We start from the raw sequence: 26,723 nt of genomic DNA, 5'->3' as shown, positions 1-26,723 counted from the left end.
TCTGATTGAAAAGTGACTATACTGTTCATAGCTAACAACTTGACAATGAAATCTGCATCTGTAACAGCAGTCGGGCTGTGTATTGGCAAGAATCTGGCGATACGATACGTATCACGATACAGGGGTTGCGATACAATATATTGCGATACTGTAAGCAAGGCGATATATTGGGATATTTCTTATTTTAGGAATAGGATTTTGCACAAATCCTATATGCACAAAAAAGAACAGCTCAAACCCAAACAAGCCTTATGCCAAATCAATTCCTCTCTCTGATCCCTTCTGGTGAGATGAATCATTGAAACTAATAATTTTTATGGATCACGAGTGCCATAATATAGCTCATTCAACAGCGTATGAAGACAGGAAAAGGCTGCCAGCCCCTTTTAGTTTAGCTGATGAAATTCGATTGAAACTCTTTTCATGAGATTACAACAGCAGTATGATCATAACCACCACAGTAGCCATAAAAACAGAGCACATACATGCTAAGTATAGCGCTATACAGCTTGGGGGAAAATGGATGTGGTGGAAAAAAAAAGAGGGAAGGAAACTTAGAGCAGTGAATGGAAAATTGAGATAAGATCCCATTCGTTCCCTCCCCCCTCCTAGTCCTCTGAAAAGGGAAGCTGGGGGCAGGGGCGACCCAGCGAGCTGTAAAACATTACGTACTGTAAATAGTTTATGAAACGCTTTGACTCATTCAAGACTTCAGACTTAATTTCCTTGTAAAATTGCATACTCACAATCAGTACAATATATATTCATAAATTACATTAGAAAACAAGTTGAAACAATCAGTTTCTGTGAACTCTGCTCACCAGGAACTCTAGTTACTTTAGTAGAGGAAAGAGAAAGTGAAAATTACTGTGCAAAGCTTTCTCAACTGGCCCACACTAATATGCTGATTAAGAAACATTTCTAATTATTATCAGTCTAAAAACCAGTATGCTGCTTAATATTTTTGTATTAACAGTGATACTTTTATTCTTTGATGACTAGAAAATTCAAAAGAATTCAAATTTCAGACTTTTGAATGGTATACATAGATAAAATCATTTTATATATGATGGATGAGAGAAATAAAGTGGCTGGAACGGTTAGCATATAAGGTTTAGACTGTACCTTACAAAGCACAAGCTCTCTCTTGCCCTCTTTCTCTATTTTAAGTATATTCCCTGAGGAAGTGATGCTGTTTCTATGTTCAGAGCCACATTAGACCTACAAGTCTCCAATACTTTGAAAATATATGACTTTATATGACAGTAACTTTAATTTAGAGCATTAAATGGTAACAAAAAAAAAATAGTTTTAACAGTTCTGACCTTTGCAACTGTAAACTGTGAACCAATTTAGAGTCTGTAAAAATAGTTTAGCAAAGACAGGAAAGAATGAACATGCTCCATTTTACTCCACAATGTCATTGCAAGACCAGCTGTCTGGAACCATGTGAGTTGTTAAAATCTTATCAGTCATCAAAGATCTCCACAAATGAAGGTCACGGATCAACAGGTGCTGCTAGTTCAAGTACAGAATAATCATCATAAGGTGGAACAAAACAACAGGGACATTTAGTGACAAAAGCCAATAACAGTAAAATGCACTTTGGGAACAAAAGCTAACCAACCAACTCAACTAACTCAACACACGACACACACTGCATCCATCTAATGAGGATGACTAAAATAGAGACACACACCTGTCCATTACACCAAAAGGGACTTTAATGATATTCTAAATACAATGCATTCTAAATACATGGACATTAATACATGTTGGAATTTCCAACTGTTACCACAGATTAGAAGCATATCATTGACAAAAATGTCTCAGTAAATTGATGCATTAGGATTTTCCTTCATTGGATGTAAGGGGCCAGAGAAACAACCCCATATTATTATTCTTCACTCAGTAAACTTTACAGTTGGCATAATGCAGTCAGATGGGTAACATTCTCCCGGCATCTGCCAAACCCAGATTCGCCCGTCAAACTGCCAAACAGGAAACCATAACAGAACACTTTTCCACTACTCCAGAGTCCAGTGGCAGCATGCTTTACATCTCTCCATTCGGTGCTTGGCATTGTGGCGATGTGAGGCTTACATGAAGCTGCTCGTTCATGGAAATCCATTTCACGAAGCAGGAAGTTTTGTGCTTATTTTAATGCCAATGGAAGTTTGGAAATCTTCAACTATCGCGTATCAACTAAAGCTTTGGCAACTTCTGCGCACCATATGCCTCTATGATCCCGCTCTGTGACTTTACATGGTCTGCTGTTCCTAAACGCTTCCACTTATCAGTTATAATACTATCAGTTGACCATGGAATTTCTAGCAAGGATAAAATTTCACAAACCTATCGCAGTGGTGGCATCTTATCACAGTAACCAAACAGCTGTTTAGAAAAATATTTTGGAAATCAACCTTTTTGGAAGTCAACTGTTTTGTTACCCACACTCTTCAAAATATCTTCTTTTGTGTTCAGCAGGAGAAGAAAATAAATAGCCTAAATGAAGGCAGAATTTTGGGGGGAAGATAAATTCAGATTTTTATACAGATTTCTTCTTCAGAGTCATCATTCATTTATTATGAATATGTATATATGTACATATTTATATGTATGTACTTTGTTTCCATATTGTTTACCATGTATTATTTTAAAAAGGTAAACAAATCTTCAAATTACAGATGTACTGTAGTTAAATGTGCTATTAAATAATAAATTAATAAATCACTTTTCAAATAAATAAATTGACATTTATTTATTTATTACATTTTTTGGGTGAAAAATCTCTTTAATATTATTAGTAATATTAATTTTTAAATTATTACATTTTACAATTTTTTTTAGCTTATTATTATTATTTAATTATTACAATAATTATATAACATTTTCATATAACAATACTACTATATAACAATACTCAGCATTTTAAACATACAAGTTCTACTCTTGGGGGGTATTTTCACTTTGATTTGGTGTTGTTGCTTTGAGAGTAGACACACCTGAGGTCATTAATGCACATATGTGAATATTCACCTCTGCTACAATGCAAACTTGTGACTCTACGTTGCTGTGGGGATCTACAGGAGTCAAAACGGTCCATACCAAACAAACATGTTTCTATACAGTCTTCACACCTACAAACATATGCTCCTGGGTTACAGTTGAAAACACCAGAAACAAAGCTGGCAAGCAACAGGTGTGCACAGAATGTCAGTGACTAAAACTGAGCTCAATTCACACAATTGCAGCTCAGCTTTAAGCCTTCAGAGCTGAAACTGTGCTATTCCACCTCTCAAACAGCCAGGGGTGCAAAAATGGAGCATGCAACATATGCACTGCATAGTTTTCCAAAAACGTCCATAGTTTTCATCAGGCCATGAGTATTGTATAAATGACCTTTATTTGACCTGCCTCAATCTCTGCTTCTTTGTCAAACCTCTTCAATCAGATGTCAATCAAACGTCTAATAACTACTGGCAGAATATAAGTACAGCACACAAGAATAGGGTGGGATTTAATTATGTCACTGGGGAAAATCTAGTAGCAAACCTGACACAAGAAAGCAGAAATAAGTCACCTCCCTCTGCTGTTTCTCTCTCACTTAATCTGTTTAGCACTTTCTCAGCTCCATTTCTGCCACTCTCACTCTCCTGTCTGTCAGCATCTATCTTGCTCTGTCTGAGGGTGAAATTTGTTAATGGAAAAAACAAGGCGGATGACTACATAGTACTCTGTTGTTTGGCGAGATCGCGTAGAGGACAATTATCAATTGACACGGTATGCTTTTCTGTCGAGTTGAGTTCTTATTAGATATATATTGTATAAAAAGACATTATTAGGATATATACTGTGAATAATAATAAAAAAATATATATTACATGTAAAATTTTATCCTGAAAACATTAAGCTCACCTGAAGAGAAAAATAAAACTAGGGCTGTTAATAAATATAAATTAAATATTAAATAATTGTGAATAATCTAATGATTTCTGAATGTATTTATTAAAACAGTAATATCAAATTCAGTAAATTTTTACAAATCGAGCATAGCGATAGTTCTGGCAGACCATGTTTGTCAAGCTCGCATCAGCTGGCACTCAACTAATCCACATCTACCTATAGGATCACGATACCGATCATAATTCCCTTCATAAGGTCCCTTCAGTCATTATTCAGCAGCTATGGCTTCGCTCAGGAACTGATCACCCACCTCCATCCCCAGCTCCTCCTCTCGCCCATTCAGGACTTGGCAGTGAATATATCATTGAGTCAGACGACTGAATCATGTTGTTAAAATAATCACGTAGAACATTAACATGATAACGTTATCTGCTATTGATGTTGGCTCTGTTTCCCTGGTGGGGGTATTCTGCTCCTATCCATACTAGGCTGCGTGGATGGGCAGGGAGGGTTTGCCCAGAACAGAACCATTCCCCCTGCCTAAAAATGTATGCTAATCGTAATTTATATTGACGATAGTGGTCCTGACAGAAATGAAATTTATTTTAATTTATCTATTAATTGATTAGCTATCTATTTAACAAAATGACTGTCAATATAAATTAATTAAAACTTTGGGATTAATATCATGATTTCGGAATTTAACAAAACAGTAATATCAAATTTAGTTAATTAATACTGATATATTTTAACTGGTCTATTATTGATTTATTGATCAAACTATGGTTGTTAATAGATAAATTAAATATAAAGTAACTGATTAATCTAACAATTTATGAATTTAGTGAAAATGCCATATTTTTATTTATATATATATATATATATATATATATATATATATATATATATATATATATATATATATATATATATATATTTATGTATATTTATGTATTTATTTATTAAATTATGGCTGACAATAGACATAAATTAAATATAAAATAACTGTGATTAATCTCACGATTTCTGGGTTTACTGAAACCATAATATCAAAATTGTAAAATGTATTTATTTATTTACTTTTCCACAGGATTTCCTGGACGTTGCAGAACCCCAGTTTGGAAACTCCTGGTCTACTGTATCCTAGCATTAAGAAACGTACTCGGTTACTATCGTAACCTCGGTTCCCTGAGATACGGAACGAGTACTGCGTCTTGCTAAAGACGCTATGGGAAAAAGCCTTTTTTCTCCTTTACTGAAGCCTTATTCAATCACGCAGTGAAACTGCACGATCATTGGTTTGTGCAGTGTGATAAAACGAACCAATGTATCGGCAGCGGAGCTGCACGAGCCTATGGCGACGGAGCCCGCCAGATCCCGCCAGAATGGGCGGGGTTATCTGGCTATATAATCAGCCGTCTCGCCATAGGATCCTCAGGTTTACTTCGACTGAAGCGACGACTGAGTCGTGCAGCTACCTGACACGGCAAAGTACGCAGTACTCGTTCCGTATCTCAGGGAACCGAGGTTATGATAGTAACCGAGTACGTTCCCTATCGATACTCCACTCGTACTGCGTCTTGCTAAAGACGCTATGGGAACACAATTCAATCACGCCGTGCTATGGTAGAGGAACGACTGTGTAAAATACCTCCATAAGCATTACATGCTCAGAGGGAAGTATAATAGTATACTCGGGCTAAAGCGAGCTGAGCTCATAGAGGTCACGCTCGGCCCGGGTCATTCCATGTATTCCTCGCATACTCAGCACTTTCAGGGCTGAGATATGTAAGGAACCCATCAGAGAGCTTGAGTGCCCATGCAGTCAAGAGATCTCCGTTAGGGATGTTCCCACAACATAAGTCATACTCATCTAAGCAGATAGGACCTTGGCCTGTAAGGTCGGTACATCCAACTTATAAAACTTTGCAAATGTGGACGGCGAGGCCCAGCTGGCCGCCACACAAATGTCTGTAATGGACACACCGCTAGACCAGGCCCACGACGAGGCAATGCCTCTAGTCGAATGGGCTCGTACTCCAATGGGGCATTGAAGGCCCAAGGAAGAGTAAGCCAGCGTAACGGCATCCACTATCCACTTAGAGAGTCTCTGCTTCGTGACCGGAAGCCCCTTGGCGCGGTTACCGAAGCTAACAAAGAGCTGTTCCGTGCGCCTGAAGGAGGCGGAACGCTCAAAGTAGATCCGTAGGGCTCTAACAGGGCATAACAGAATGAACTCCCGGTCCTCCTCAGAGGGAGGAAGCACGGAGAGTGTGATGACCTGAGCTCTGAACGGAGTGGAAAGTACCTTAGGTACGTATCCATGCCTTGGTTTTAGGACGACCTTGGAGTCGTTTGGCCCAAATTCCAGGCAGGCAGGGCTCACAGAGAGCGCCTGCAGGTCTCCTACTCGCTTGACTGACGCTAGTGCTAGTAGCAAAGCAGTCTTCAGCGACAGCGAACGAAGGTTCGTAGACTGGAGCGGCTCAAAAGGAGGGCCCCTCAGGGCCCTCAGCACAGTGGGTAAGTCCCACGTAGGGACAGTAAGGGGCCGAGGCGGATTCAGCCTCTTGGCACCCCTTAGAAAGCGGACGATAACATTGTCCCTGCCCACTGATTGGCCCGCGATAGGGGCGTGGAAGGCCGCTATAGCCGATACGAACACCCTGAGTGTGGAGGGAGAGCGTCCTTTATCCAGCAGTTCCTGCAGGAAGGACAGAATCACCGCCAAGATGTAGGGGGGTCCTCACCGCGGCTTAGACACCATTCGGAGAAAACCGCCCATTTAAGGGCATAGAGGCGTCTCGTAGACGGGGCTCTAGCCTCAGAAATGGTATTTAGCACTCGCTCTGGGAGGCTGGTAGGCTCCCGTTGAGCGGCCAGAGGTGAAGCGCCCACAGTTCGGGACGAGGGTGCCACAATAAACCGTTCGCCTGAGAGAGGAGGTCTCGTCTCAGGGGCACGGGCCAGGGGGCTGCGGTTAGCAGCTGGGTCAGCTCTGACATCCAAGGCTGGTTCTCCCACAGGGGGGCCACCAACAAGACCTTGTGTCGTTGTTCCCTGATTCGCCTGATGACCTGAGGAATCAGAGCGATCGGAGGGAATGCATAGAGGAGGAGGTTGGGCCAGTCGTGGGCCAACGCGTCCTTGACCTTCGAATAATAGGCTGGGCAGTGAGAGTTGTCTTTGGAGGCGAAAAGGTCTACCTCGGCCTTGCCAAAGATTCTCCAGATCATTCGAACCGTCTGCGGGTGGAGCATCCACTCTTCTGAGGGGACGTTGCTCCGTGATAACATATCCGCTCATTGGTTCAATCTGCCCGGCAAATGTGCTGCTCTCAGCGAGCGCAAGTTGAGCTGAGCCCACTCCAGAAGTCGCTCTACCATAAGGAAGAGGCGCTTCGAGGAGAGACCTCCCTGGTGATTTACGTAGGACACCACTGACATGTTGTCTGAGCGGATCAGCACATGTCGTCCCCTTAGCTCTGGCAGGAAAAACTGGCAGGCTCAACACACTGCTAGCATCTCTAAGCAGTTGATGTGGAGGTTCTGCTCCGCCTTCGACCAAAGGCCAAAGGTCGGTTTGCCTTCGCACAGCGCCCCCCAACCCATGTTGGAGGCGTCTGTCGTGACAACTTTCCTGCTGCAGACCATCCCTATGGTCACACCCTTTCTGAACCATTGTGGGTTCTTCCAGGGGGCTAGGGCTGATACACAGGCCTGGCTCACCCTGATATGTAGGCGACCGTGTCGCCATGCGTGGGGCGGAACCCGTGGTTTCAACCAGCGCTGAAGTGGCCGCATGTGAAGCAGGCCCAACTGTAGCACCGGCGATGCTGCGGCCATGAGGCCCAGCATCCTCTGAAACGCTTTGACGGGGCGAGCGGTGCCGCTCTGGAAGGAGGCTGCAAGCTTTTGAATGGCCAGAGCGCGTTCCGGCGCTAGCACAGCTCTCATCTGAGCTGAGTCCAAAACTGTTCCCAGAAACGACACCCGTCGGCTGGGAAACAGTGCGCTCTTGGCAAAATTGACCCTGAGCCCCAGGCATTCTAAGTGGCTGAGGAGGAGGGCTCTGTGTGAGAGTAGTTGTACCTCTGACTGGGCCAGAATGAGCCAGTCGTCGAGGTAATTGAGAATGCGGATTCCCATCTGCCTGAGAGGGGAAAGAGCCGCGTCCATGCACTTCGTAAAAGTGCGTGGAGCCAGGGACAGTCCAAAGGGAAGGACCGTGTACTGATAAGCCACTCCCTCGAAGGCGAATCTCAAGAATCGTCTGTGATGGGGGGCTATCTGGACGTGAAAGTATGCGTCTTTCAGGTCCAGGGAACAGAACCAGTCCTCTGAGCGAATTTGCGAGAGGATCTGCTTCAGTGTGATCATCCTGAACGACCTCCTCATGAGGGCGCGATTCAGGCGTCTGAGATCGAGGATGGGCCGGAGGCCGCCGTCCTTCTTGGGAACGAGGAAGTAACGGCTGTAAAAGCCTGATTCGCTCTGAGCTGGAGGAACCATTTCTATGGCTCCCTTTTCCAGCAGCGTCATCACTTCTGAACGTAGAACGTGAGCGTTCTTGCCGTCTACAGAAGTGGAGACCACGCTGCTGAAGCGCGGGGGTCTGCGAGCGAATTGGAGTGAGTAACCTCGTTCTATTATCCGTACAACCCATTCTGACACTCCGGGGATGGCCCTCCAGGCCTCGGCCCGCGTGGCAAGAGGTTGGATAAACTCGAGCGATCGACTGCACGGAGGCAGGACGCTCGTGATGGAAGGAAGAGGAAATTTGCTCTCTCTTTGAGAATGTTTGTGTTTTATTTTGCCCATTATAACAACGGACGGTTGCAAGGACGCTTGTACGGGCCCTGTGTTTGCAACAGACACAATGTGCTCTGCACCCGGCGATGAGCGGAGTGACAAGAGGTTTTTTAAGAGAGGCCGCTTGGCGGGCGGTCCGGCCGCGGCGGGACTTGGTCCTCTCCTCTTCCTGGCCTGCAGATCAGGAAGACGCTGGAGGCGCAGGGTCCAACACAATCCTGGGTCGGGGCCCCTGGCGCTGCGGATGGGGGTAGCGTCTGGCCGATCGAGAACGCCCTCGCGTCTGCGGAGCCTTGGCAGGCTGAGAGGCGGAGGCAGGAGGCGGGGGCTTCGCAGGCTGCTTAGTCGGCACAGGCTTGGGGCGACTAGCGGCAGCAGAAGAGCTTGATCGCTTGGGCAGGAAGTGTCGCATGGCTTGCGACGCCTTCTGTGCTTCCGTGAAGCGTTCAGCAAAACCCTCCACCGCAGGTCCAAAGAGGCCGCTAGGCGAAATCGGTGCATCAAGGAAGGAAACCTTGTCTGCGTCCTTGATCTCCGTCAGCGTGAGCCACAGGTGGCGCTCGAGCACCACTAGGCTGGCCATGGACCGTCCAATCGCCTGGGCGGTGGTCTTGGTGGCGCGCAGAGCCAGGTCTGTCGCACTTCTCAGCTCCCTGAGAGTTGCAGGATCAGGTTCAGACTCGTCCATAGCAGCGAGGAGTTTGGCCTGATAGACCTGTAGAACCGCCATAGAGTGAAGCGCCGACGCCGCCTGTCCAGCTGAAGCATAGGAGCGTCCAGCGAGTGCTGAAGTGGTCCTGCATGGCTTGGATGGATGGGCGGCTTTAGCCTTCCAGCCGATGGCAGTGGGTGGGCAGAGATGGGCAGCCACTGACTCATCCAGTTGAGGCATTTTCCCGTACCCCTTTTCTTCAGCGCCGTCAATTGTAGTGAGGGCGGATGAAGAGGAAGTGCGGAGGCGGGCGGAGTAGGGGGCGCGCCACGATTTCGTCAGCTCGTCGTGAACTTCAGGGAAGAACGGCGAGGGTCGCTGTAGAGGGGCCTGACGGCGCCCCGGCAGGAACCACTCATCAAGACGGGTGCGAGAGGGCTCCTCTGGTGGAGACCAATCCAGTCCCAGCTCTTCAACCGCTCTGGAGAGGACACGGAAGAGCTCGGCGTCCATCCCAGCTGCAGCGGTGCTGGGCGCTGAAGAATGCGGGAGGGCGGAGTCTACAGCAGAGCCCGACAGCTCCTCCGCATCAGAAGCTGCCAATGACATGCTGTCATCGGCCAGCTCTTCGTCACTTTTTCCGAACGAGACCAGATCGCTCGCGGCAGCGGAGGGACGCTGGTCGGGCTGGGAAAAAAGGACGGTAGAATGCTCTCTCTGTGGCGAAAGCGAGGCACGCGGGACTCGAGCCGGCGTGAGCTCGCTCTCAACCAAGCACTGAAATCCTCTGCCCCGCCGCTTTTTCCTCACAGGTGCCTGGAAGGAAGAAAACGGGAGGGCGCGAGGGGCGGGATCGCTCTCTGAAAAGAAAGCGATCCGCGAGCGCAGAGAGGCGAGACTGAAACGCTCGCAGTGCGAGCATTCAGTGTCAGCGAGCGCTGCATCTGCATGGGATTTCCCCAAGCAGGAAACGCACTCGCTGTGGCCGTCATCGGAGTGCAGGGGAGCCCTGCACGAGCCGCAAAGTCGGCCAGGCATTTGAAACAACGCCTAAATTTGCTCTTTTAGAGTGCGTGAATTCGCCGGATGGCGGCAGCGAACAGACCGGGGCTTCTGCGGGGCTGGAGCGCGAAGAGCGTCGTCTCAGCAGGCAGGAGGTCTCTGGCTCAGCTGCGAGGCGTGTCAACGGCGATGGCGGCTTCTTGGGATCAGCGAAGGCGAGATGTCGTCGCTGAAGGAGAAGAAATCTGAGGATCCTATGGCGAGACGGCTGATTATATAGCCAGATAACCCCGCCCATTCTGGCGGGATCTGGCGGGCTCCGTCGCCATAGGCTCGTGCAGCTCCGCTGCCGACACATTGGTTCGTTTTATCACACTGCACAAACCAATGATCGTGCAGTTTCACTGCGTGATTGAATAAGGCTTCAGTAAAGGAGAAAAAAGGCTTTTTCCCATAGCGTCTTTAGCAAGACGCAGTACGAGTGGAGTATCGATAGGGAATCTCAATTTTGGGGATTTTGTTCCTTTTTGTTATGTATCAAGTACTAAAATAACGCAGACAGCATGTGCAACTAAACAATGCTAAAAGCAGCTGCAATTCATTCTTCGAATATTCCCTCCTTTTTGTCCCTGTCAGTGGCAAAGATTCTTGAACAGAAGAGGTTTGATTCAATCACACTCCGTAAGATACAAGAGCTGTAAATCATGTTCTATCTCTGTGTCTATGTGAGAAATGTATCAAAGAGAGAGAGAGAGTCAGGTAAATCCTCTGAAAAATTGCAATGACAAAAGGAATCATTTGGCATTTTCACAATTTTCTAAAATTGAATTAACGCTGCATATGAATATTTCATATTAACTTATTCATTACCAGCAAGTGATCTGCGCAGGACTATTATAAGACCATATTCTTAGGAACTCACATTAACTGAGGAAACCCAGTGTGCTGCATTTGCATGCTCTGTTAACCAGAGATGACACCCAAGATAAAAGAACACTGGAGAATGTTCAATGGGGCTGTCGCTGTGACCCACCTGCAACCCAAATTCTGTGTGCCCGCTATATTCAGCACAGTACCGTCAGCACGACTTATGCGGCTCTCGTTCCCACTGTGCCAAGGTAGGAGGGGCTGCAGTCACAATGACATTGTGAACGACCAGGGATGTTCTCCTAATACAGACTGTTGTATTATTAGAAACTGTTGAAATGGAGCCAGCCCACATAGTCATGATATAGTGCCAAGAAAAAGAATGTGAAGCCATTGGAATCCGTTGGTTTTCTACATTAATTGGTTATAAAATGTCTTCTGATTTTCAAAGTCATAAGTATTGGCAAACTTAAGCAAACAACACAAAAACAATTATAATCTTTGACGTCTTTATTGAACAGGTTGATCAGAGTATATATATATATACAATGCCTTGCGAAAGTATTCATACCCCTTCATTTTTTCACATTTTGTTATGTTGATGCCTTATGTTAAACTGCTTTAAATTACTTTTTATTCCACATCAATCTACACTCCACTGTAGATCCTGAACTAAGATGGCGCCGCTGATGGCAGCTATTGTGCGTTGCTCTTCAGTGTTTGTACTGTTTTTGTTTGTTTTTCAAATACGATCAGTTTTACCAGGGATGACCTGCTGAACATTCGGCAGAACACACCACAAAATCTTTTACCGGATTTTGATTTTTCGGACGTTTTGCTGGACATCAGTGTTGTCAAAAATATCGATATTTCGATAAATATCGATACTGAAATATCTGAACGGTACCAATATTAATTTCCCGAAGTATCGATACACCGATACTAGCCGAGCTGTCACTTTCACTTCTCTCCAAAGGCGCGTGGACAAGCACCACACGTGACCGCACTCGTCTCCTTCGCGCTGGTTAATCAACAGTAGGTCATTACACTTAAATCAAATCGCGATATGGACTAGTATCTGTAAATATTAAGCTGCAAAAGTCGATTTAAATATGAATCCTGCATGTTCTGCGCGTCTCTGTGTGAATGTGCTGCACGTGCGGTTGTGTTTACTAATGTGGCGCTCGCGGTGATTTCAGCGTCTGCCTCTCTCAATGAGGAGTGAGGACATAAATACATCAACAATATCTCCAGAACTGATCTGAAAGGCACTTTACGAGCATTTTACCATTTAATTTGAGGAAAACTAGTGTCATATCATACACACACAGAACTTTAAAAGTATTCACGGCAACCCGTCAAAATAAAAGTTCGGTTTAACTTAGCCCATTAAAGACCGTGTGCCAGAAATAGGCTATATTACTATTATTTAGTAGAATGTACATAATACTACTACTGTTAATTTTTTTTAAAGAAATAATCACAAAATATTTTAATTTTAATAGTAAATCCCCTTCATTTGCCAAAAATGTAAATGTTTAATTTTCATGAATTCAAATATAAATGAATTAAAATAGTTTTATGCCTTCATCTGATATCCAGTAAAATTTAAATACACAACACAGAATTTCTGAGGGGGAAAACACATTTCATAAGGCTACTGTAAGAATAAATAAAAATAATAGACATGCTAAAACACAGAATTTGGTAACAATAAAACATAAGGTGAGAAAAAAATAAAACATTTCATACGGCACTAAACATGTCATTTTTGTTACACTTTTAATAAATTACATGTTATATTGTATAATTTTCATGATTTTAATGAATTAGACATGCTTTTAGATTAATAGCATTTAATTTGACCATAAAAAAAAAAGTCCAGTAAAATTCAAACGGAAAAAAACTGAATCCAGAAAAATTAAAATGGAAAAAATTGAATGTAGAAAAAAATAAAACGGAATTTGGGGAAAAATTAAACGGATTTCATAGGGCCCTATATCTATAAATATTTTGGTTATGAAGCAAATGAGAATATCAACAAATAGAACTTTGGATTTTAATTAGTACATGTATTAGTAAACGTTAATTTCAATTAACATTTAACTAAGATTAATAAAAGATTAATAAATAAATCAACAAATGCAGTACCTCAAGACATTTTTTGTTCATGTAAAATATACCGCATGTTCTCGACTTGTTACATTTATCTTTAAATTAAAAAAATTACCCCTTAATATTGTGGCAGTTTTTTTCTCCGTGGTATCGAAAATGGTATCGAATATCGATATTTTTCAAGGTATCGTATCGAAGTTAGAAATTCCAGTATCGTGGGGGAAGCGAGCCGGCGCGCTCGTGAAGCTTCGACAGTGCGGATTTCGAACAGCGTTGCCTAGCATCCATCTAGCGAATCTCCGCTCTCTACCCAACAAAACGGATGAACTCCTTCTGCTCTCCCGGACAAACAAAGATTTTTCTAACTCTGCTGCCCTGTGTTTCATGGAAACCTGGCTAAATGGCGACATACCAGACAGCGCGATTCATCTGCCTAATTTCCAGCTGATCAGAGCAGATCGCGACGCGGAATCAACAGGAAAATCGCGCGGTGGCGGGACGTTCTTTAACATCAAGAAGATGTGCTGTTTAGATCTAGAAATGCTCTTCATTAACTGCAAGCCGTTCTACTCGCCACGGGAGTTCTGCTTGTTCATTCTCGTGAGTGTTTACATTCCACCGCAAGCGCACGTGAGCACAGCTTTACAGAAACTCGCTGATACGATCACAGAGAGTGAGCAACAACACCCAGACTCTGTTTTAATCATTCTCGGGGACTTTAATAAAGCAATTCTCTCCCGTGAACTGCCAAAATCCAGACATCACATTACATGTCCCACCAGAGACAGTAATATATTGGATCACTGTTACACAACAATAAAGGATGCATATCACTCTGTCCCACGAGCAGCTTTAGGACTCTCTGATCACTGTTTGATTCATCTCATTCCGACCTACAAGCAGAAACTTAAATCTGCAAAGCCTGTATTAAGATCTGTTAAAAGATGGACTAATGAAACAGAGCAGGATTTACAAGCCTGTTTCGGCCTCACTGATTGGTCTGTTTTTGAAGCCGCTGCCATCGATCTGGACGAGCTCACAGAGACAGTAACATCTTATATCAGTTTCTGTGAGGATATGTGCATTCCTAACAGGACTCATCTAATCTACAACAATGACAAACCATGGTTCACTGCAAAACTCAGACAGCTCAGTCAGGCCAAAGAAGATGCTTACAGAAAGGCAAGGCATTGTATATGTAGATTCCGAAGGGCAGTACAAAATGAAAAAATCTATGACATTTAAATTCAATAAACAACACATTATCATCCTGTTCAAAAAGTTGACACACCCAACTCTTCATGCATTTCCTTAATAAGCATCATTGAATGTTTTCATGTGTTGTAACTGTTGTATATGAGGTAAAGTTCCAAAAAAGAAGAAAAAAAAGCATAAATGTATCATAAAAAATGGTCCATATGACCCATGCACTATATTTCAAGTCTACTGAAGGGATTCTGTTTACACTGTATGTGTCATGAATAGATGGAAATTTAAGCTGTCAAAGTTCACCTTCAACTTTCAATTCATGATAAAGAGCAGTTTGTATATTCTTTGGAAAATAGGTTCAGGAACAAAATTAGGGTGATGATATGATGACAAAACATCAATTTTGGGTGAACTATATCTTTAAAGAAATAGTTCTGCCAAAAATTAAAATTCTATTATAATTTTTTTAACACAGATGAAGATATTATTAATAAAACATGAGAGATTGGAATTCATTACAAAAAGTAATGAAGCTTCAAATAGTTCATAAAGACAAAGTTAACAATATGTGACTAAAAGCCTAAAATAAACCTATTAATCATATAAAATGATTGTGTCTCTTAAGAAAACTTGGACAAACCTTCTTAATTCATATGGATTAGTTTTATAGTGTCTTTGTGAACTTTTTGAAGCTTAAACATTTTGGTGGAATTGATTTTCATGGGAAGACAGAAATCTATCTGGCTTTATAAAAAAATTATTTGTGTTTCAAAGAAGAACATAAGACTTCTGTGGTTGAAACAACACTGAGGGTGAGTAATTAATGACAGAATTAACTATCTCTTTAAGGTCAGACTTTGTGGTAAGGGGAAGGAATGAATTAAACTACAATAAAAATATATATGTACATATTTTTGGATATTAATATTTTTTGTCTATGCCTGTCTTGTTGAGCTTGTAAAATTTGCATCTCTCTCCCCCGGGACTGAGCTTCCCTTAGGTGCTGATATTGAAATTTCTGATTAAAACTGATTTATGTCAGAATGAATTGCAAAATGTGAGACCGAAATCTAAATATGCTCTTTGTGCATCCTGCGAGAGTGTGTATGTGCGTGAGTGAGTCCATCAAGGAGAGTGTAGGGTTTCTTTACACATTAGTAATCTCCTCTGGCAAGCATGGCTGTCTCCACAAATACATCTCTCCTCCTTTCTGTCCCTCTTTTTCTCCTTCCTTCACTCATGGTCAGGACATCTGTCTGTCTCACTATGGCACACGTCTTTGAAACAGACGTCAAGATGCACATGTATGTTAAGCCCAGGGTTGGGGAAAATGTGTGTGTGTGTGTGGTGGTGGGGGGGGGGGGGTCTTAAACGTGGCCTAATGTCTCAGAGCAGAAACAAAGAATTTTCACCCATTAGCATGATGATAGACCATTAGCAAGTTTTTCTGTTTGTTTTATGTTTGCAGTTGATTCTTTAAAACATCAAGCATAATTTGATAGATTCAACATTTTGTCGTACTACTAAAATCATTTGAAAACATACAATTATGACTCTCATATGACCATGAAAACAAAATTAGACAACATATTATATAGGTCCTTCTCAAAAAATTAGCATATTGTGATAAAGTTCATTATTTTCTGTAATGTACTGATAAACATTAGACTTTCATATATTTTAGATTCATTACAACACAACTGAAGTAGTTCAAGCCTTTTATTGTTTTAATATTGATGATTTTGGCATACAGCTCATGAAAACCCAAAATTCCTATCTCAAAAAATTAGCATATCATGAAAAGGTTCTCTAAACGAGCTATTAACCTAATCATCTGAATCAACTAATTAACTCTAAACACCTGCACAAGATTCCTGAGGCTTTTAAAAACTCCCAGCCTGGTTCATTACTCAAAACCGCAATCATGGGTAAGACTGCCGACCTGACTGCTGTCCAGAAGGCCATCATTGACACCCTCAAGCAAGAGGGTAAGACACAGAAAGAAATTTCTGAACGAATAGGCTGTTCCCAGAGTGCTGTATCAAGGCACCTCAGTGGGAAGTCTGTGGGAAGGAAAAAGTGTGGCAGAAAACGCAGCACAACGAGAAGAGGTGACCGGACCCTGAGGAAGATTGTGGAGAAGGACCGATTCCAGACCTTGGGGGACCTGCGGAAGCAGTGGACTGAGTCTGGAGTAGAAACATCCAGAGCCACCGTGTACAGGCGTGTGCAGGAAATGGGCTACAGGTGCCGCATTCCCCAGGTCAAGCCACTTTTGAACCAGAAACAGCGGCAGAAGCGCCTGACCTGGGCTACAGAGAAGCAGCACTGGACTGTTGCTCAGTGGTCCAAAGTACTTTTTTCGGATGAAAGCAAATTTTGCATGTCATTCGGAAATGAAGGTGCCAGAGTCTGGAGGAAGACTGGGGAGAGGAAAATGCCAAAATGCCTGAGGTCCAGTGTCAAGTACCCACAGTCAGTGATGCTGGTGTTGGTCCACTGTGTTTTATCAAGGGCAGGGTCAATGCAGCTAGCTATCAGGAGATTTGAGCACTTCATGCTTCCATCTGCTGAAAAGCTTTATGGAGATGAAGATTTCATTTTTCAGCACGACCTGGCACCTGCTCACAGTGCCAAAACCACTGGTAAATGGTTTACTGACCATGGTATTACTGTGCTCAATTGGCCTGCCAACTCTCCTGACCTGAACCCCATAGAGAATCTGTGGGATATTGTGAAGAGAAAGTTGAGAGACGCAAGACCCAACACTCTGGATGAGCTTAAGGCCGCTATCGAAGCATCCTGGGCCTCCATAACACCTCAGCAGTGCCACAGGCTGATTGCCTCCATGCCACGCCGCATTGAAGCAGTCATTTCTGCAAAAGGATTCCCGACCAAGTATTGAGTGCATAACTGAACATAATTATTTGAAGGTTGACTTTTTTTGTATTAAAAACACTTTTCTCTTATTGGTCGGATGAAATATGCTAATTTTTTGAGATAGGAATTTTGGGTTTTCATGAGCTGTATGCCAAAATCATCAATATTAAAACAATAAAAGGCTTGAACTACTTCAGTTGTGTTGTAATGAATCTAAAATATATGAAAGTCTAATGTTTATCAGTACATTACAGAAAATAATGAACTTTATCCCAATATGCTAATTTTTTGAGAAGGACCTGTATGTGGGCATGGGAACGGGAAGACATTCTGTGTGGGTTTACTTTAGCTGTACTCTGGGGACAAATTTGTCTAAATCTGTCTAAAACTCCCTTTAGTCATCCGAGGGATTTCAAATTTTTAATTATAAAAAATAAAATTAAATAAAACATGACAAAATAATTAAATAAAATATTAAATTAAATTAAAATGTAAAAAATAAATAAATGCATTTAACAACTTTGAGTTGACTCACAATTACGGTTTCATTAAATTATATTTAAAAATAACAATTAAATAAATAGAAACAGAATTTTCTCCCAAAAACAGTTAGACATTCATAATTAACTTTATACGAATCAACTACGTGGAACAGAACAATTAAATGTTTTCACATATCTAGGTAAATATATTTGTGGGGAAAGACAGTATAAACTCCTGTGCAGTTTGCACAAGAATATTAATTTGAAAGAATCAGGGGGACATTCTGGTCCTCTGCCGTTCACCCTGAATCTGACTGAGCTTTAACTTTGCCCGAGTGTTTGAGTGACAAAAATAGCTCCCAGCTGTTTTCAAAGGGCTCAGCAAATACCTACAAAAAGGTTTCCTGCTGAACTAAGGTGCTAAAAAACTGCCCCTAAACACATAAGTACGGCACAGCACAAACACATAATGTACTAGCAAAACCTTTCTTTCTGGAAAGATGTAACTCTGGAGCCGTAGTTCAAAGTTAAACCCACGCCACAAAGACAGTGAGCCGGCTGATTTCCAAAGGCCAAATAATGAGACGGGAGGAATAAGGCTAGAAACAGGAAAGGCCCATGTATCGAACTGCTTAAGCATGAAATTTGATTATGCTTGTAGTCAAAGTGCAACATGGCGAGGACACTGACGCAAATGTTGTAGAAGTGTGATTCGAAGATGACGAGAGGCTAACCGATCCAGTACTGTCATCCCAGAGGCCCAGAAACCTGAGGCTCCAGATCCAAAAATAATAATAATTACAGGGAACCATCACTCAAGTTTGATGGAAAAAGAATCCATCACATGTGCTGAGAAACAACCTCAATGTCCTGATCCAAAGTCCAAGCAGTAAAAAGAAATTATTCTAAGATGTTCAGGAACTTTTAGAAGTAATGCATCTCACTAAAAACATTCTACAATGATATGTTTTTTTTTTTTTTTTTAAGTCAAATAAAAATGTTTCAAAGGCTTGCACAAGGAAAATGGTTTTGTACAGTCCAAAACACCCTCTTTTGAATTACACAGTGATTCCTCATTTGTCACTTTTAGTAAAAATGATCAGTTTTAATAAGTACTTTGCTCTCAAGTGTTTAAAAAAAAGTAAAAGTAAAGTCGTGACGTATTGTCAAGTATGGTGACCCATACTCAAAATTGGTGCTCTGCGTTTAACCCATGCAAGTGCACACACACAGCAGTGAGTAGTGAACAAATGCACACACACACACACACACACACACCGTGAACACACACCCGGAGCAGTGGGCAGCCATGCTGCAGCGCCCGGGGAGCAATTGGGGGTTCGGTGCCTTGCTCAAGGGCACCTCAGTCGTGGTATTGAGGGTGGAGAGAGCGCTGTACATTCACTCCCCCCACCTACAATTCCTGCCGGCTGGGGACTCGAACCCGCAACCTTTCGATTACGAGTCCGACTCTCTAACCATTAGGCCACGTTTAAAAGTTGGCAGCGACTATTTGCACTAAGTGTAAATAGCAATTAGATTATATTATATATTATATATAGCAAGAGTTTCTGCTATTTATATACAACTTACTGCAAATAGTGGCAATTATCTGCACCTCAGTTTTGTAGTACATTATAAAACAGTACATATGTAAAAAGTAAACATGGTGGAGGGGACACCCATTGCTGTTGTCAATGCTGTTCTCACAACAACTACACCCCTTTGTCTTGTCGCTAAAGTAGTGCATTTATAGGCTAGATATGAACGATCATTCGACGCATATTGTGTTTTATAAGCAGTGAAATAAGTATGTATTTGACTGAAATTCCAGAATTGTCAGCAAACTGCATGTAAAGCGCAGTGAATGTTTATATGATTGTAAAATATGGAATGCTACATTTTATTATTTCCCAGCAGGCACCAGGCGTCTATAACACGTCAAGTTGACGTTGGACAGACGTTGAATTTTGGTTGAAAATTAAAATCGGGTTGACGTCAATATTTGAGGTCAATTTGACGTTGACTTAACGGTGGATTTTGGTTACATAACCTAAAAACAACAAAATCTCAACATCAGCTGGCGTCGGAATCAGACATCAATTTAACATTGATATTAGACGTTGAATTTACATTGAATTTTGGTCACCCGACGTCGCAACCGAAATTTAAACAAATATCAACGTCTTATGACGTTGTGTGCCTGTTGTGTGCCTGCTGGATTACGACATTAAAGCACTCGAATATGACAAGCTCGTAATCATGACTTCATAAGTGGGAAATATGAAATTTCCAATAGCACGTGAAGACAGCATTAGTGTACATAGACACTACGTTAAAAGTTTGGTGGCAGTAGGTTTTTTTTTTTTACAGAAAATGTTGTTGTTGTTATTTTGACATTTCTACTCATTAAAGAATCCTGAAAAAACATATCATGGTTTCCACTAAAATGTTTTTTTTACATTGATAATAAGTAATGTTCCTCGAGCATCAAATCAGCATATTAGAATAATTTCTAAAGGATCATGTGACACTGAAGACTGGAGTAATGATGATGAAAATTTAGCTTTGTCATCAAGGATAAATTAAATTCGAAAATATATTAAAAATGAAAACTATAATGCTGTTTTACCATATTTTGGATCAAATAATGCAACCTTGGTGAGCATAAAAAACTTCGTTCAGAAACATTAAAACATCTGACTAACTCCAAACTTTTGAAGGGTAGTGTTGATGGCACTTTTTTTGCATAAAAATATTGAGCAGATGAATTCAGATCAAAATAATCTATGCAAATTGTTCACTTCATTTTTAAGTTCACAGCTAAAAGTTTGTTTATTAACATAATAAAAAAGGAGGATGACAGGTCCCAAACCATTACAGAAGCAAAGATGACAATTCATAACACATAAATAATAGCAAAAGAGTACAGAGGCGCTACCTGCTTAGTGCTTCTCTTGAGAAGCTTTTGGGGTGGAACGGGTGACATCAGCCTCAGATCTGAGGACATTAATCATTTGCCTCACAGCACAGCAAAAGCCACAAGACACTAAGAAGGGAGACTGGGGAGGAGAGTGCAGTCATAGAGCATCTGAAGCAGACAGGCTCTGGCATTAGGAGGTTAGAGTTTGGGCACAAAGATGCAGTCACACAAATCAGGAGGAAAATGGGCTCAGAGTGACAAGAAAGAAGGGAAGAGTGAACACAATAAAGAAAAATTAATATTTTACTTATGTAATGTGACATTTCTCAGTGAAATATATATATATAGATATAGAAGCAAGAAGGAATGAAAGTTGGAACATCCGTTTATCTGTTGGGTTTTGCTTGTTGCATGAAAACAAAATGGGTGTTTTATACCAGAATGCACCAGAATTTGTGATGTCAGCTAAAAAGGAAAGTAATTTTAGAAACAAATGAAGTTATTCAATTTTGACAAAAGACTATGAATATAACTATTTTGTCTATATACAGTAGAACAACATAAACCAACAACTTGTTCCAAATAATCCAGGTAAAGACTGGATTTTGATTCTATGTTAACTTTAACTTGTTAGATCAGGTACAAGCTCACAACACAGATCAGACACAGGCCTAAGGACATCAGACTGTGATTTACATATTACCAAATTCTGTCTCAACCCCAAACAATCTCAAGCAAGGAGTGGAATCTGATTGCTTGCATTTGACAGATGATTGCTTCTACGCCTTGAGCTGTTCTTGTGTCCAATCTGTCATAGAAAGGGACTATATCAGTTTGAAGATGTTGTGAAACACACTAAAACCCAACAACTGTAGTTTAATGCCAGCAAATGAGGCTACATGATGGAGAGCACGGTCAAACAACTCTGATACACTCGCAAGAGAGCGGACAAGTAAAAAAAAGGGTAAGATTTCACAAGCTCGAGTTTGACATAATATGAACAGGTGATAGGCTCTGCTCAACTAAAAATAGCTCACAGGACACAGGTGGCACATCAGGTTTTGATGACCACTTGTCTGGCACTAGCCTTGTTTGTTATAAAACCACAAAACATGTTGTGAATTCAAAAGATTACACAGTTTACAGTTTATAATTTAAATGAACATTTTAAAGGGACAGCTCACAAATTCTGCCATCACTTTATTACCCTCATGTCTTTTTAAACTTGTATGACTTTCTTTATATATATATATATATATATATATATACTATTCCATTTTTGAGAACTTGAGAACCGGATCAGTCATATACTTTGTTTATTGATTGATTGATTGATTGATTGATTGGGGGGGTGATGCACGCTCAGTAGTTGCACGCTCAGTACTTGCACGCTCAGTACTTGCACGCTCAGTACAGTACTTGCACGCTCAGTACTTGCACGCTCAGTACTTGCACTCTCAGTACTTGCACGCTCAGTACTTGCACTCTCAGTACTTGCACGCTCAGTAGTTGCACGCTCAGTACTTGCACGCTCAGTACTTGCACTCTCAGTACTTGCACGCTCAGTACTTGCACTCTCAGTACTTGCACGCTCAGTACTTGCACTCTCAGTACTTGCACTCTCAGTACTTGCACGCTCAGTACTTGCACGCTCAGTACTTGCACGCTCAGTACAGTACTTGCACGCTCAGTACTTGCACGCTCAGTACTTGCACTCTCAGTACTTGCACGCTCAGTACTTGCACGCTCAGTACAGTACTTGCACGCTCAGTACTTGCACTCTCAGTACTTGCACGCACAGTACTTGCACTCTCAGTACTTGCACGCTCAGTACTTGCACTCTCAGTACTTGCACTCTCAGTACTTGCATGCTCAGTACTTGCACTCTCAGTACTTGCACTCTCAGTACTTGCACGCTCAGTACTTGCGCTTCCGCGAGTGAGGTCACTTGCAGTCTTTTTTTTTTTTTTTTTATATTTATTGATTATTTTTTGTTTGAATCGCTCAACATTTTACAACAGTAACCAGGTGATGAAGACAAGAAAAAAGAAACTAAATTACAATCGCCGCTTGCACTTTCCGCTACCTGCGATGTCACTTGCATTCAACACGAATCGTGTGCGTTGCCAGTGGAGACAAGACGCTGTGGTGCTTAAACTATTAAAACTAATTTAGAACAATAACGAACAGCGTCCTGCAAGTCATCTGAAGGAGAAAAAGACAAGACCCGCAAATCCGTGGCAGAACAGCAGAATATGAACGCAATGCGCAAAGTTTCTCGTTAAGCGTTTTCCTCCCGTAGAAAATCATAAACACTTAATATGGCTTAATGTGTTAAGATGTTAATATGTATATATTATTTTCCTCCCATACCGCAAAACATGGGACAATGTGGTATAATGGACTAAGATGATAAAGTGCAAACTCGATATGCTCCTCATCATTATTAAAATATACATAACTAATGTACAGGCAGGTGAGCCCAGCCTGTACATTATCCATATAGAATAAACGGTCTACAGCTCTTTTATATCATTGTCTTTGTCCATTAAGCTATATTACGTGTTGTATTTAAAATTATTTTCTATGGGAAGAAAACGTTTAAAGTGCAATTTAACGCATTGCGTCCTATAATATCACTTAATGCATTTCATAATGTACGTTCATATCTGCTGGTCTGTATCTTTGTGTCAACAAGACTTATAGGCTAATGAACTGTCTTATTATATTATTATTAAATTTAATCCATTATGCCACAATAAGCATTTTGCTGTATGGGAGGACAAGTTAAAGTTTGCGTATTGTGTTCATGGCCGTCTGCTTGCCTTGTAGTACATTTAATAATAACTATACTTTGAATTTTATCTTTTAATTGCACTTAATGTATCTTAATACATTAGAGTGCAAGTGACATTGTAATTTAGTTTCTTTTTTCTTGTCTTCACCATCTGGCTACTGTTGTAAAATGTTGAGCGAATCAAACTAAAAATTATCAATAAATAGAACAAAATAAAAAAGATTTTAGGAAAAAGCAACTTAAATTTCATCTGTTCATCACATATTGCCTGTATTTTATCTCCATGAAATGTTTTGTCGAACTCCTTTTATGATACTTCTGTGGTCATTTTTGTGTTCTATTTTGAGGCTTGACATCTTCTTTTAGTTACTATTCAATGTCACAGCATAGTAAAGAAATTCTCCAAAATGTCTTTTTGAACTATCCCTTTACTGAAACGCGCAAGGGCCGCCAACGCATGTGTACCAACAACTGTATCTATGGCAAGCCGTTTTGACTTTTATTCCTTCTCAGGATATGAATTCTTGATATCAACAATTAAATTTTTACTAGTTAAAATGTTCATTTCTGATACCTGAAAGTGTATTTCTGATATCAACAATTGGTAATTTATGATATCAACAATTTAATTATTGATATCAACAATTTAGTTCTTGATGTCAAGAATAGACATTTTTACTAGTAAGAACTGCATTTCTGATATGTGAAATTGGAATTTCAACTAGTAAGAAATTAATTCTTGATATCAACAATTGATTTTGAATGGCAGCCTATGGCAACATTTAACTAGTGAAAATACAATTACAGATATCAACAATTTAATTCTTTATATCAAAAACTGAATTGTTGATATCAAGAATTCATATCCTGAGAAGGAATAAAAGTCAAAACGGCTTACCATACTGAATTCAAAATAGCGAATATGGAACGTGCGTATGGAACGTTCCTGTGTGGACGCGTCCAGTAAGACCCAAACTTGTGGCTTGAAGAGTACCAGTCTATCTTACGCGCTTGGAATACAAAACAAATAAAAAATCTTTTGGAATTTTAGCCAACAAAAATGTTGATTGTAAGAAGTGCAACAACTCAGAATTCATAACAATAATAGCAAGTTTCGTGGTGCCTACTTACAGAAGGGAGTCGGGAAACTGTATAGCGCTTCCACAGCTGAATAAAGACAGAAGTAGAAGAATAGCAGCGGACAATCTGAGCGCATCCATTATTCTTCTGACTGACATCCAACAGACGAGTTTCTCCCAAAACATCCACTGAAGTGACCCTCCTAAAGCAGCCGAGCTGCCGCCATGAGCGCCGCTACTTCCACAAACAAATCTCAGATGCTTTTGGTCCTTCCAGCTACTTTTGCCTTTGCCCTGTTGAATTAGTTCAGATGTTTCTCCAGAGATGTCGAAACGGGGCGTTTCCGTCTCTCTCCGGTTTGGCAGTACGTTAAGAGTCTGTTTTAGACTGTGCGCGCGGCGTCGGATCAGTTTCCACACCACACGCCCCCCTCCCATCTGCGCGCGATCTTCATCACGCGTGTTTCTCCATACAAGGAGCTCGCGACGCACAGTAGATACGCGCTGCGAGGCATCATGAGCTCATATAACTTTGAATGACAAGAAAGTTAGAGTTTCATCAGATAGATAGATAGATAGATAGATAGATAGATAGATAGATAGATAGATAGATAGATAGATAGATAGATAGATAGATAGATAGATAGATAGATAGATAGATAGATAGATAGATAGATAGATAGATAGATAGATAGATAGATAGATTCTTTTTTTTTGCCATTAAAGTGAAATAACTGAACATAAGCATACAAGCCTGAGAAAAATGCTAATTTTAGAAGAAAATTTCAGATGGCACTTAGAGGCTTTTGCATCTGAACTCTTCAAATAATTTTTTTTTAGCTTAAAGTAAATAATTTAATTAAGTTACAAAATATATATAAAAAACTACTATTATTGCCTCAAAAAACAAATACTCTTCACTGAAAACAAGTTGACATTTTGTGATAATGATAGTCAGCCTATTAAGAAGCCTGGTTTCAGTAAAATGGAAACATTAAAACAATAAACCTTAAAAAGGCCATACTTGCCCCCCCCCCCCCCCCCACCCCAATGCAAATTTTGCATTTTATTGTATGTATACTTATTGTATATTGTATCACTTTGTATCACTTATTGCTTCTAGATTGACAGATGGACAGACAGTCAGTGAAACAGACAGGAACATACACACACACACACACTGCAAAATGGGAACATTATGTTACTGAGAGTAGTCAAATGTAAAAAATATTCCATGAGTGTACTAAAACATTTCAGAAATAAAAGGCATATAATAATCATTGTATAAATAACTTTTTGTGCTATCTATAGATCAGATGCTTATCAGTGGTGCTCAGGATCTATAAATCATTCGCCATCATCCGCAGGCATCTCTCCTTACTCTGTTTAAGTGAAATCTTATGTACTGTAACAGGCTACAGCTAGCAAGGAGCTATCCATGTCCATTTAGTGACTCGCGTTATTTTAATAGAACGTTATTTGCTTTCCGTGCCTTTCTAAATACAGACACCAACCCATCCCTGCACTTCACACGCCCTGCACAGCCTGGAGCATAACATTTATTTCCATGATCTGCCATTTTCGCTGTTGTCCTTGCTCGTATTTCTTCACAATATCTGCAGAACTTCTGATGGTTCGGCTGGTGGCTGGCCTAGAACATGGGCGGGTTTATGTAAATGTTGGGGGCGTAACTATTAGTGATCCCGACTGTTACGTCACAGTCGGTGTTATGTTCTGATTCGCCTATATTTCAGTGGTCTTTTTTATTCATGAGATTTACATAAGGAGGAGGAAACAGTGGTGTTTGAGGCTCACTGTATGTCATTTGTACAGAACTCTTATTATTCAACTATGCCAAGGTAAAGACAGTTTTCCATCCTATGGCACCTTTAAAGATTGACACTGTAAAGTAAATATCTCAGTTCTTATAAAAGGTGTCTATATCAAATGGCAAAGAGGAAAGAAATCTTCCATGACAATATAAATAGATTTTTAATAAC

General features: G+C 41.1%; 1 protein-coding gene across 1 annotated transcript in view; it reads right to left on the bottom strand.

The window, feature by feature from the left end:
• Positions 1–25,138, bottom strand: part of cacna2d1a (calcium channel, voltage-dependent, alpha 2/delta subunit 1a) — a 98,486-nt gene extending 73,348 nt beyond the window's left edge. Inside the window, exon 1 of the mRNA XM_079403456.1 lies at positions 24,776–25,138. Within this exon, the coding sequence (XP_079259582.1) occupies positions 24,776–24,909 (134 nt within the window). The 5' untranslated portion in view covers positions 24,910–25,138. The remainder of the gene's footprint in view (positions 1–24,775) is intronic.
• Between the last annotated feature and the right edge of the window lie 1,585 nt (positions 25,139–26,723).

Source organism: Barbus barbus (assembly GCF_936440315.1).
Source record: "Barbus barbus genome assembly, chromosome: 42".
NCBI classification, from domain to species: Eukaryota; Metazoa; Chordata; class Actinopteri; order Cypriniformes; family Cyprinidae; genus Barbus; species Barbus barbus.
This window is presented reverse-complemented; position numbering and strand designations above follow the sequence as displayed.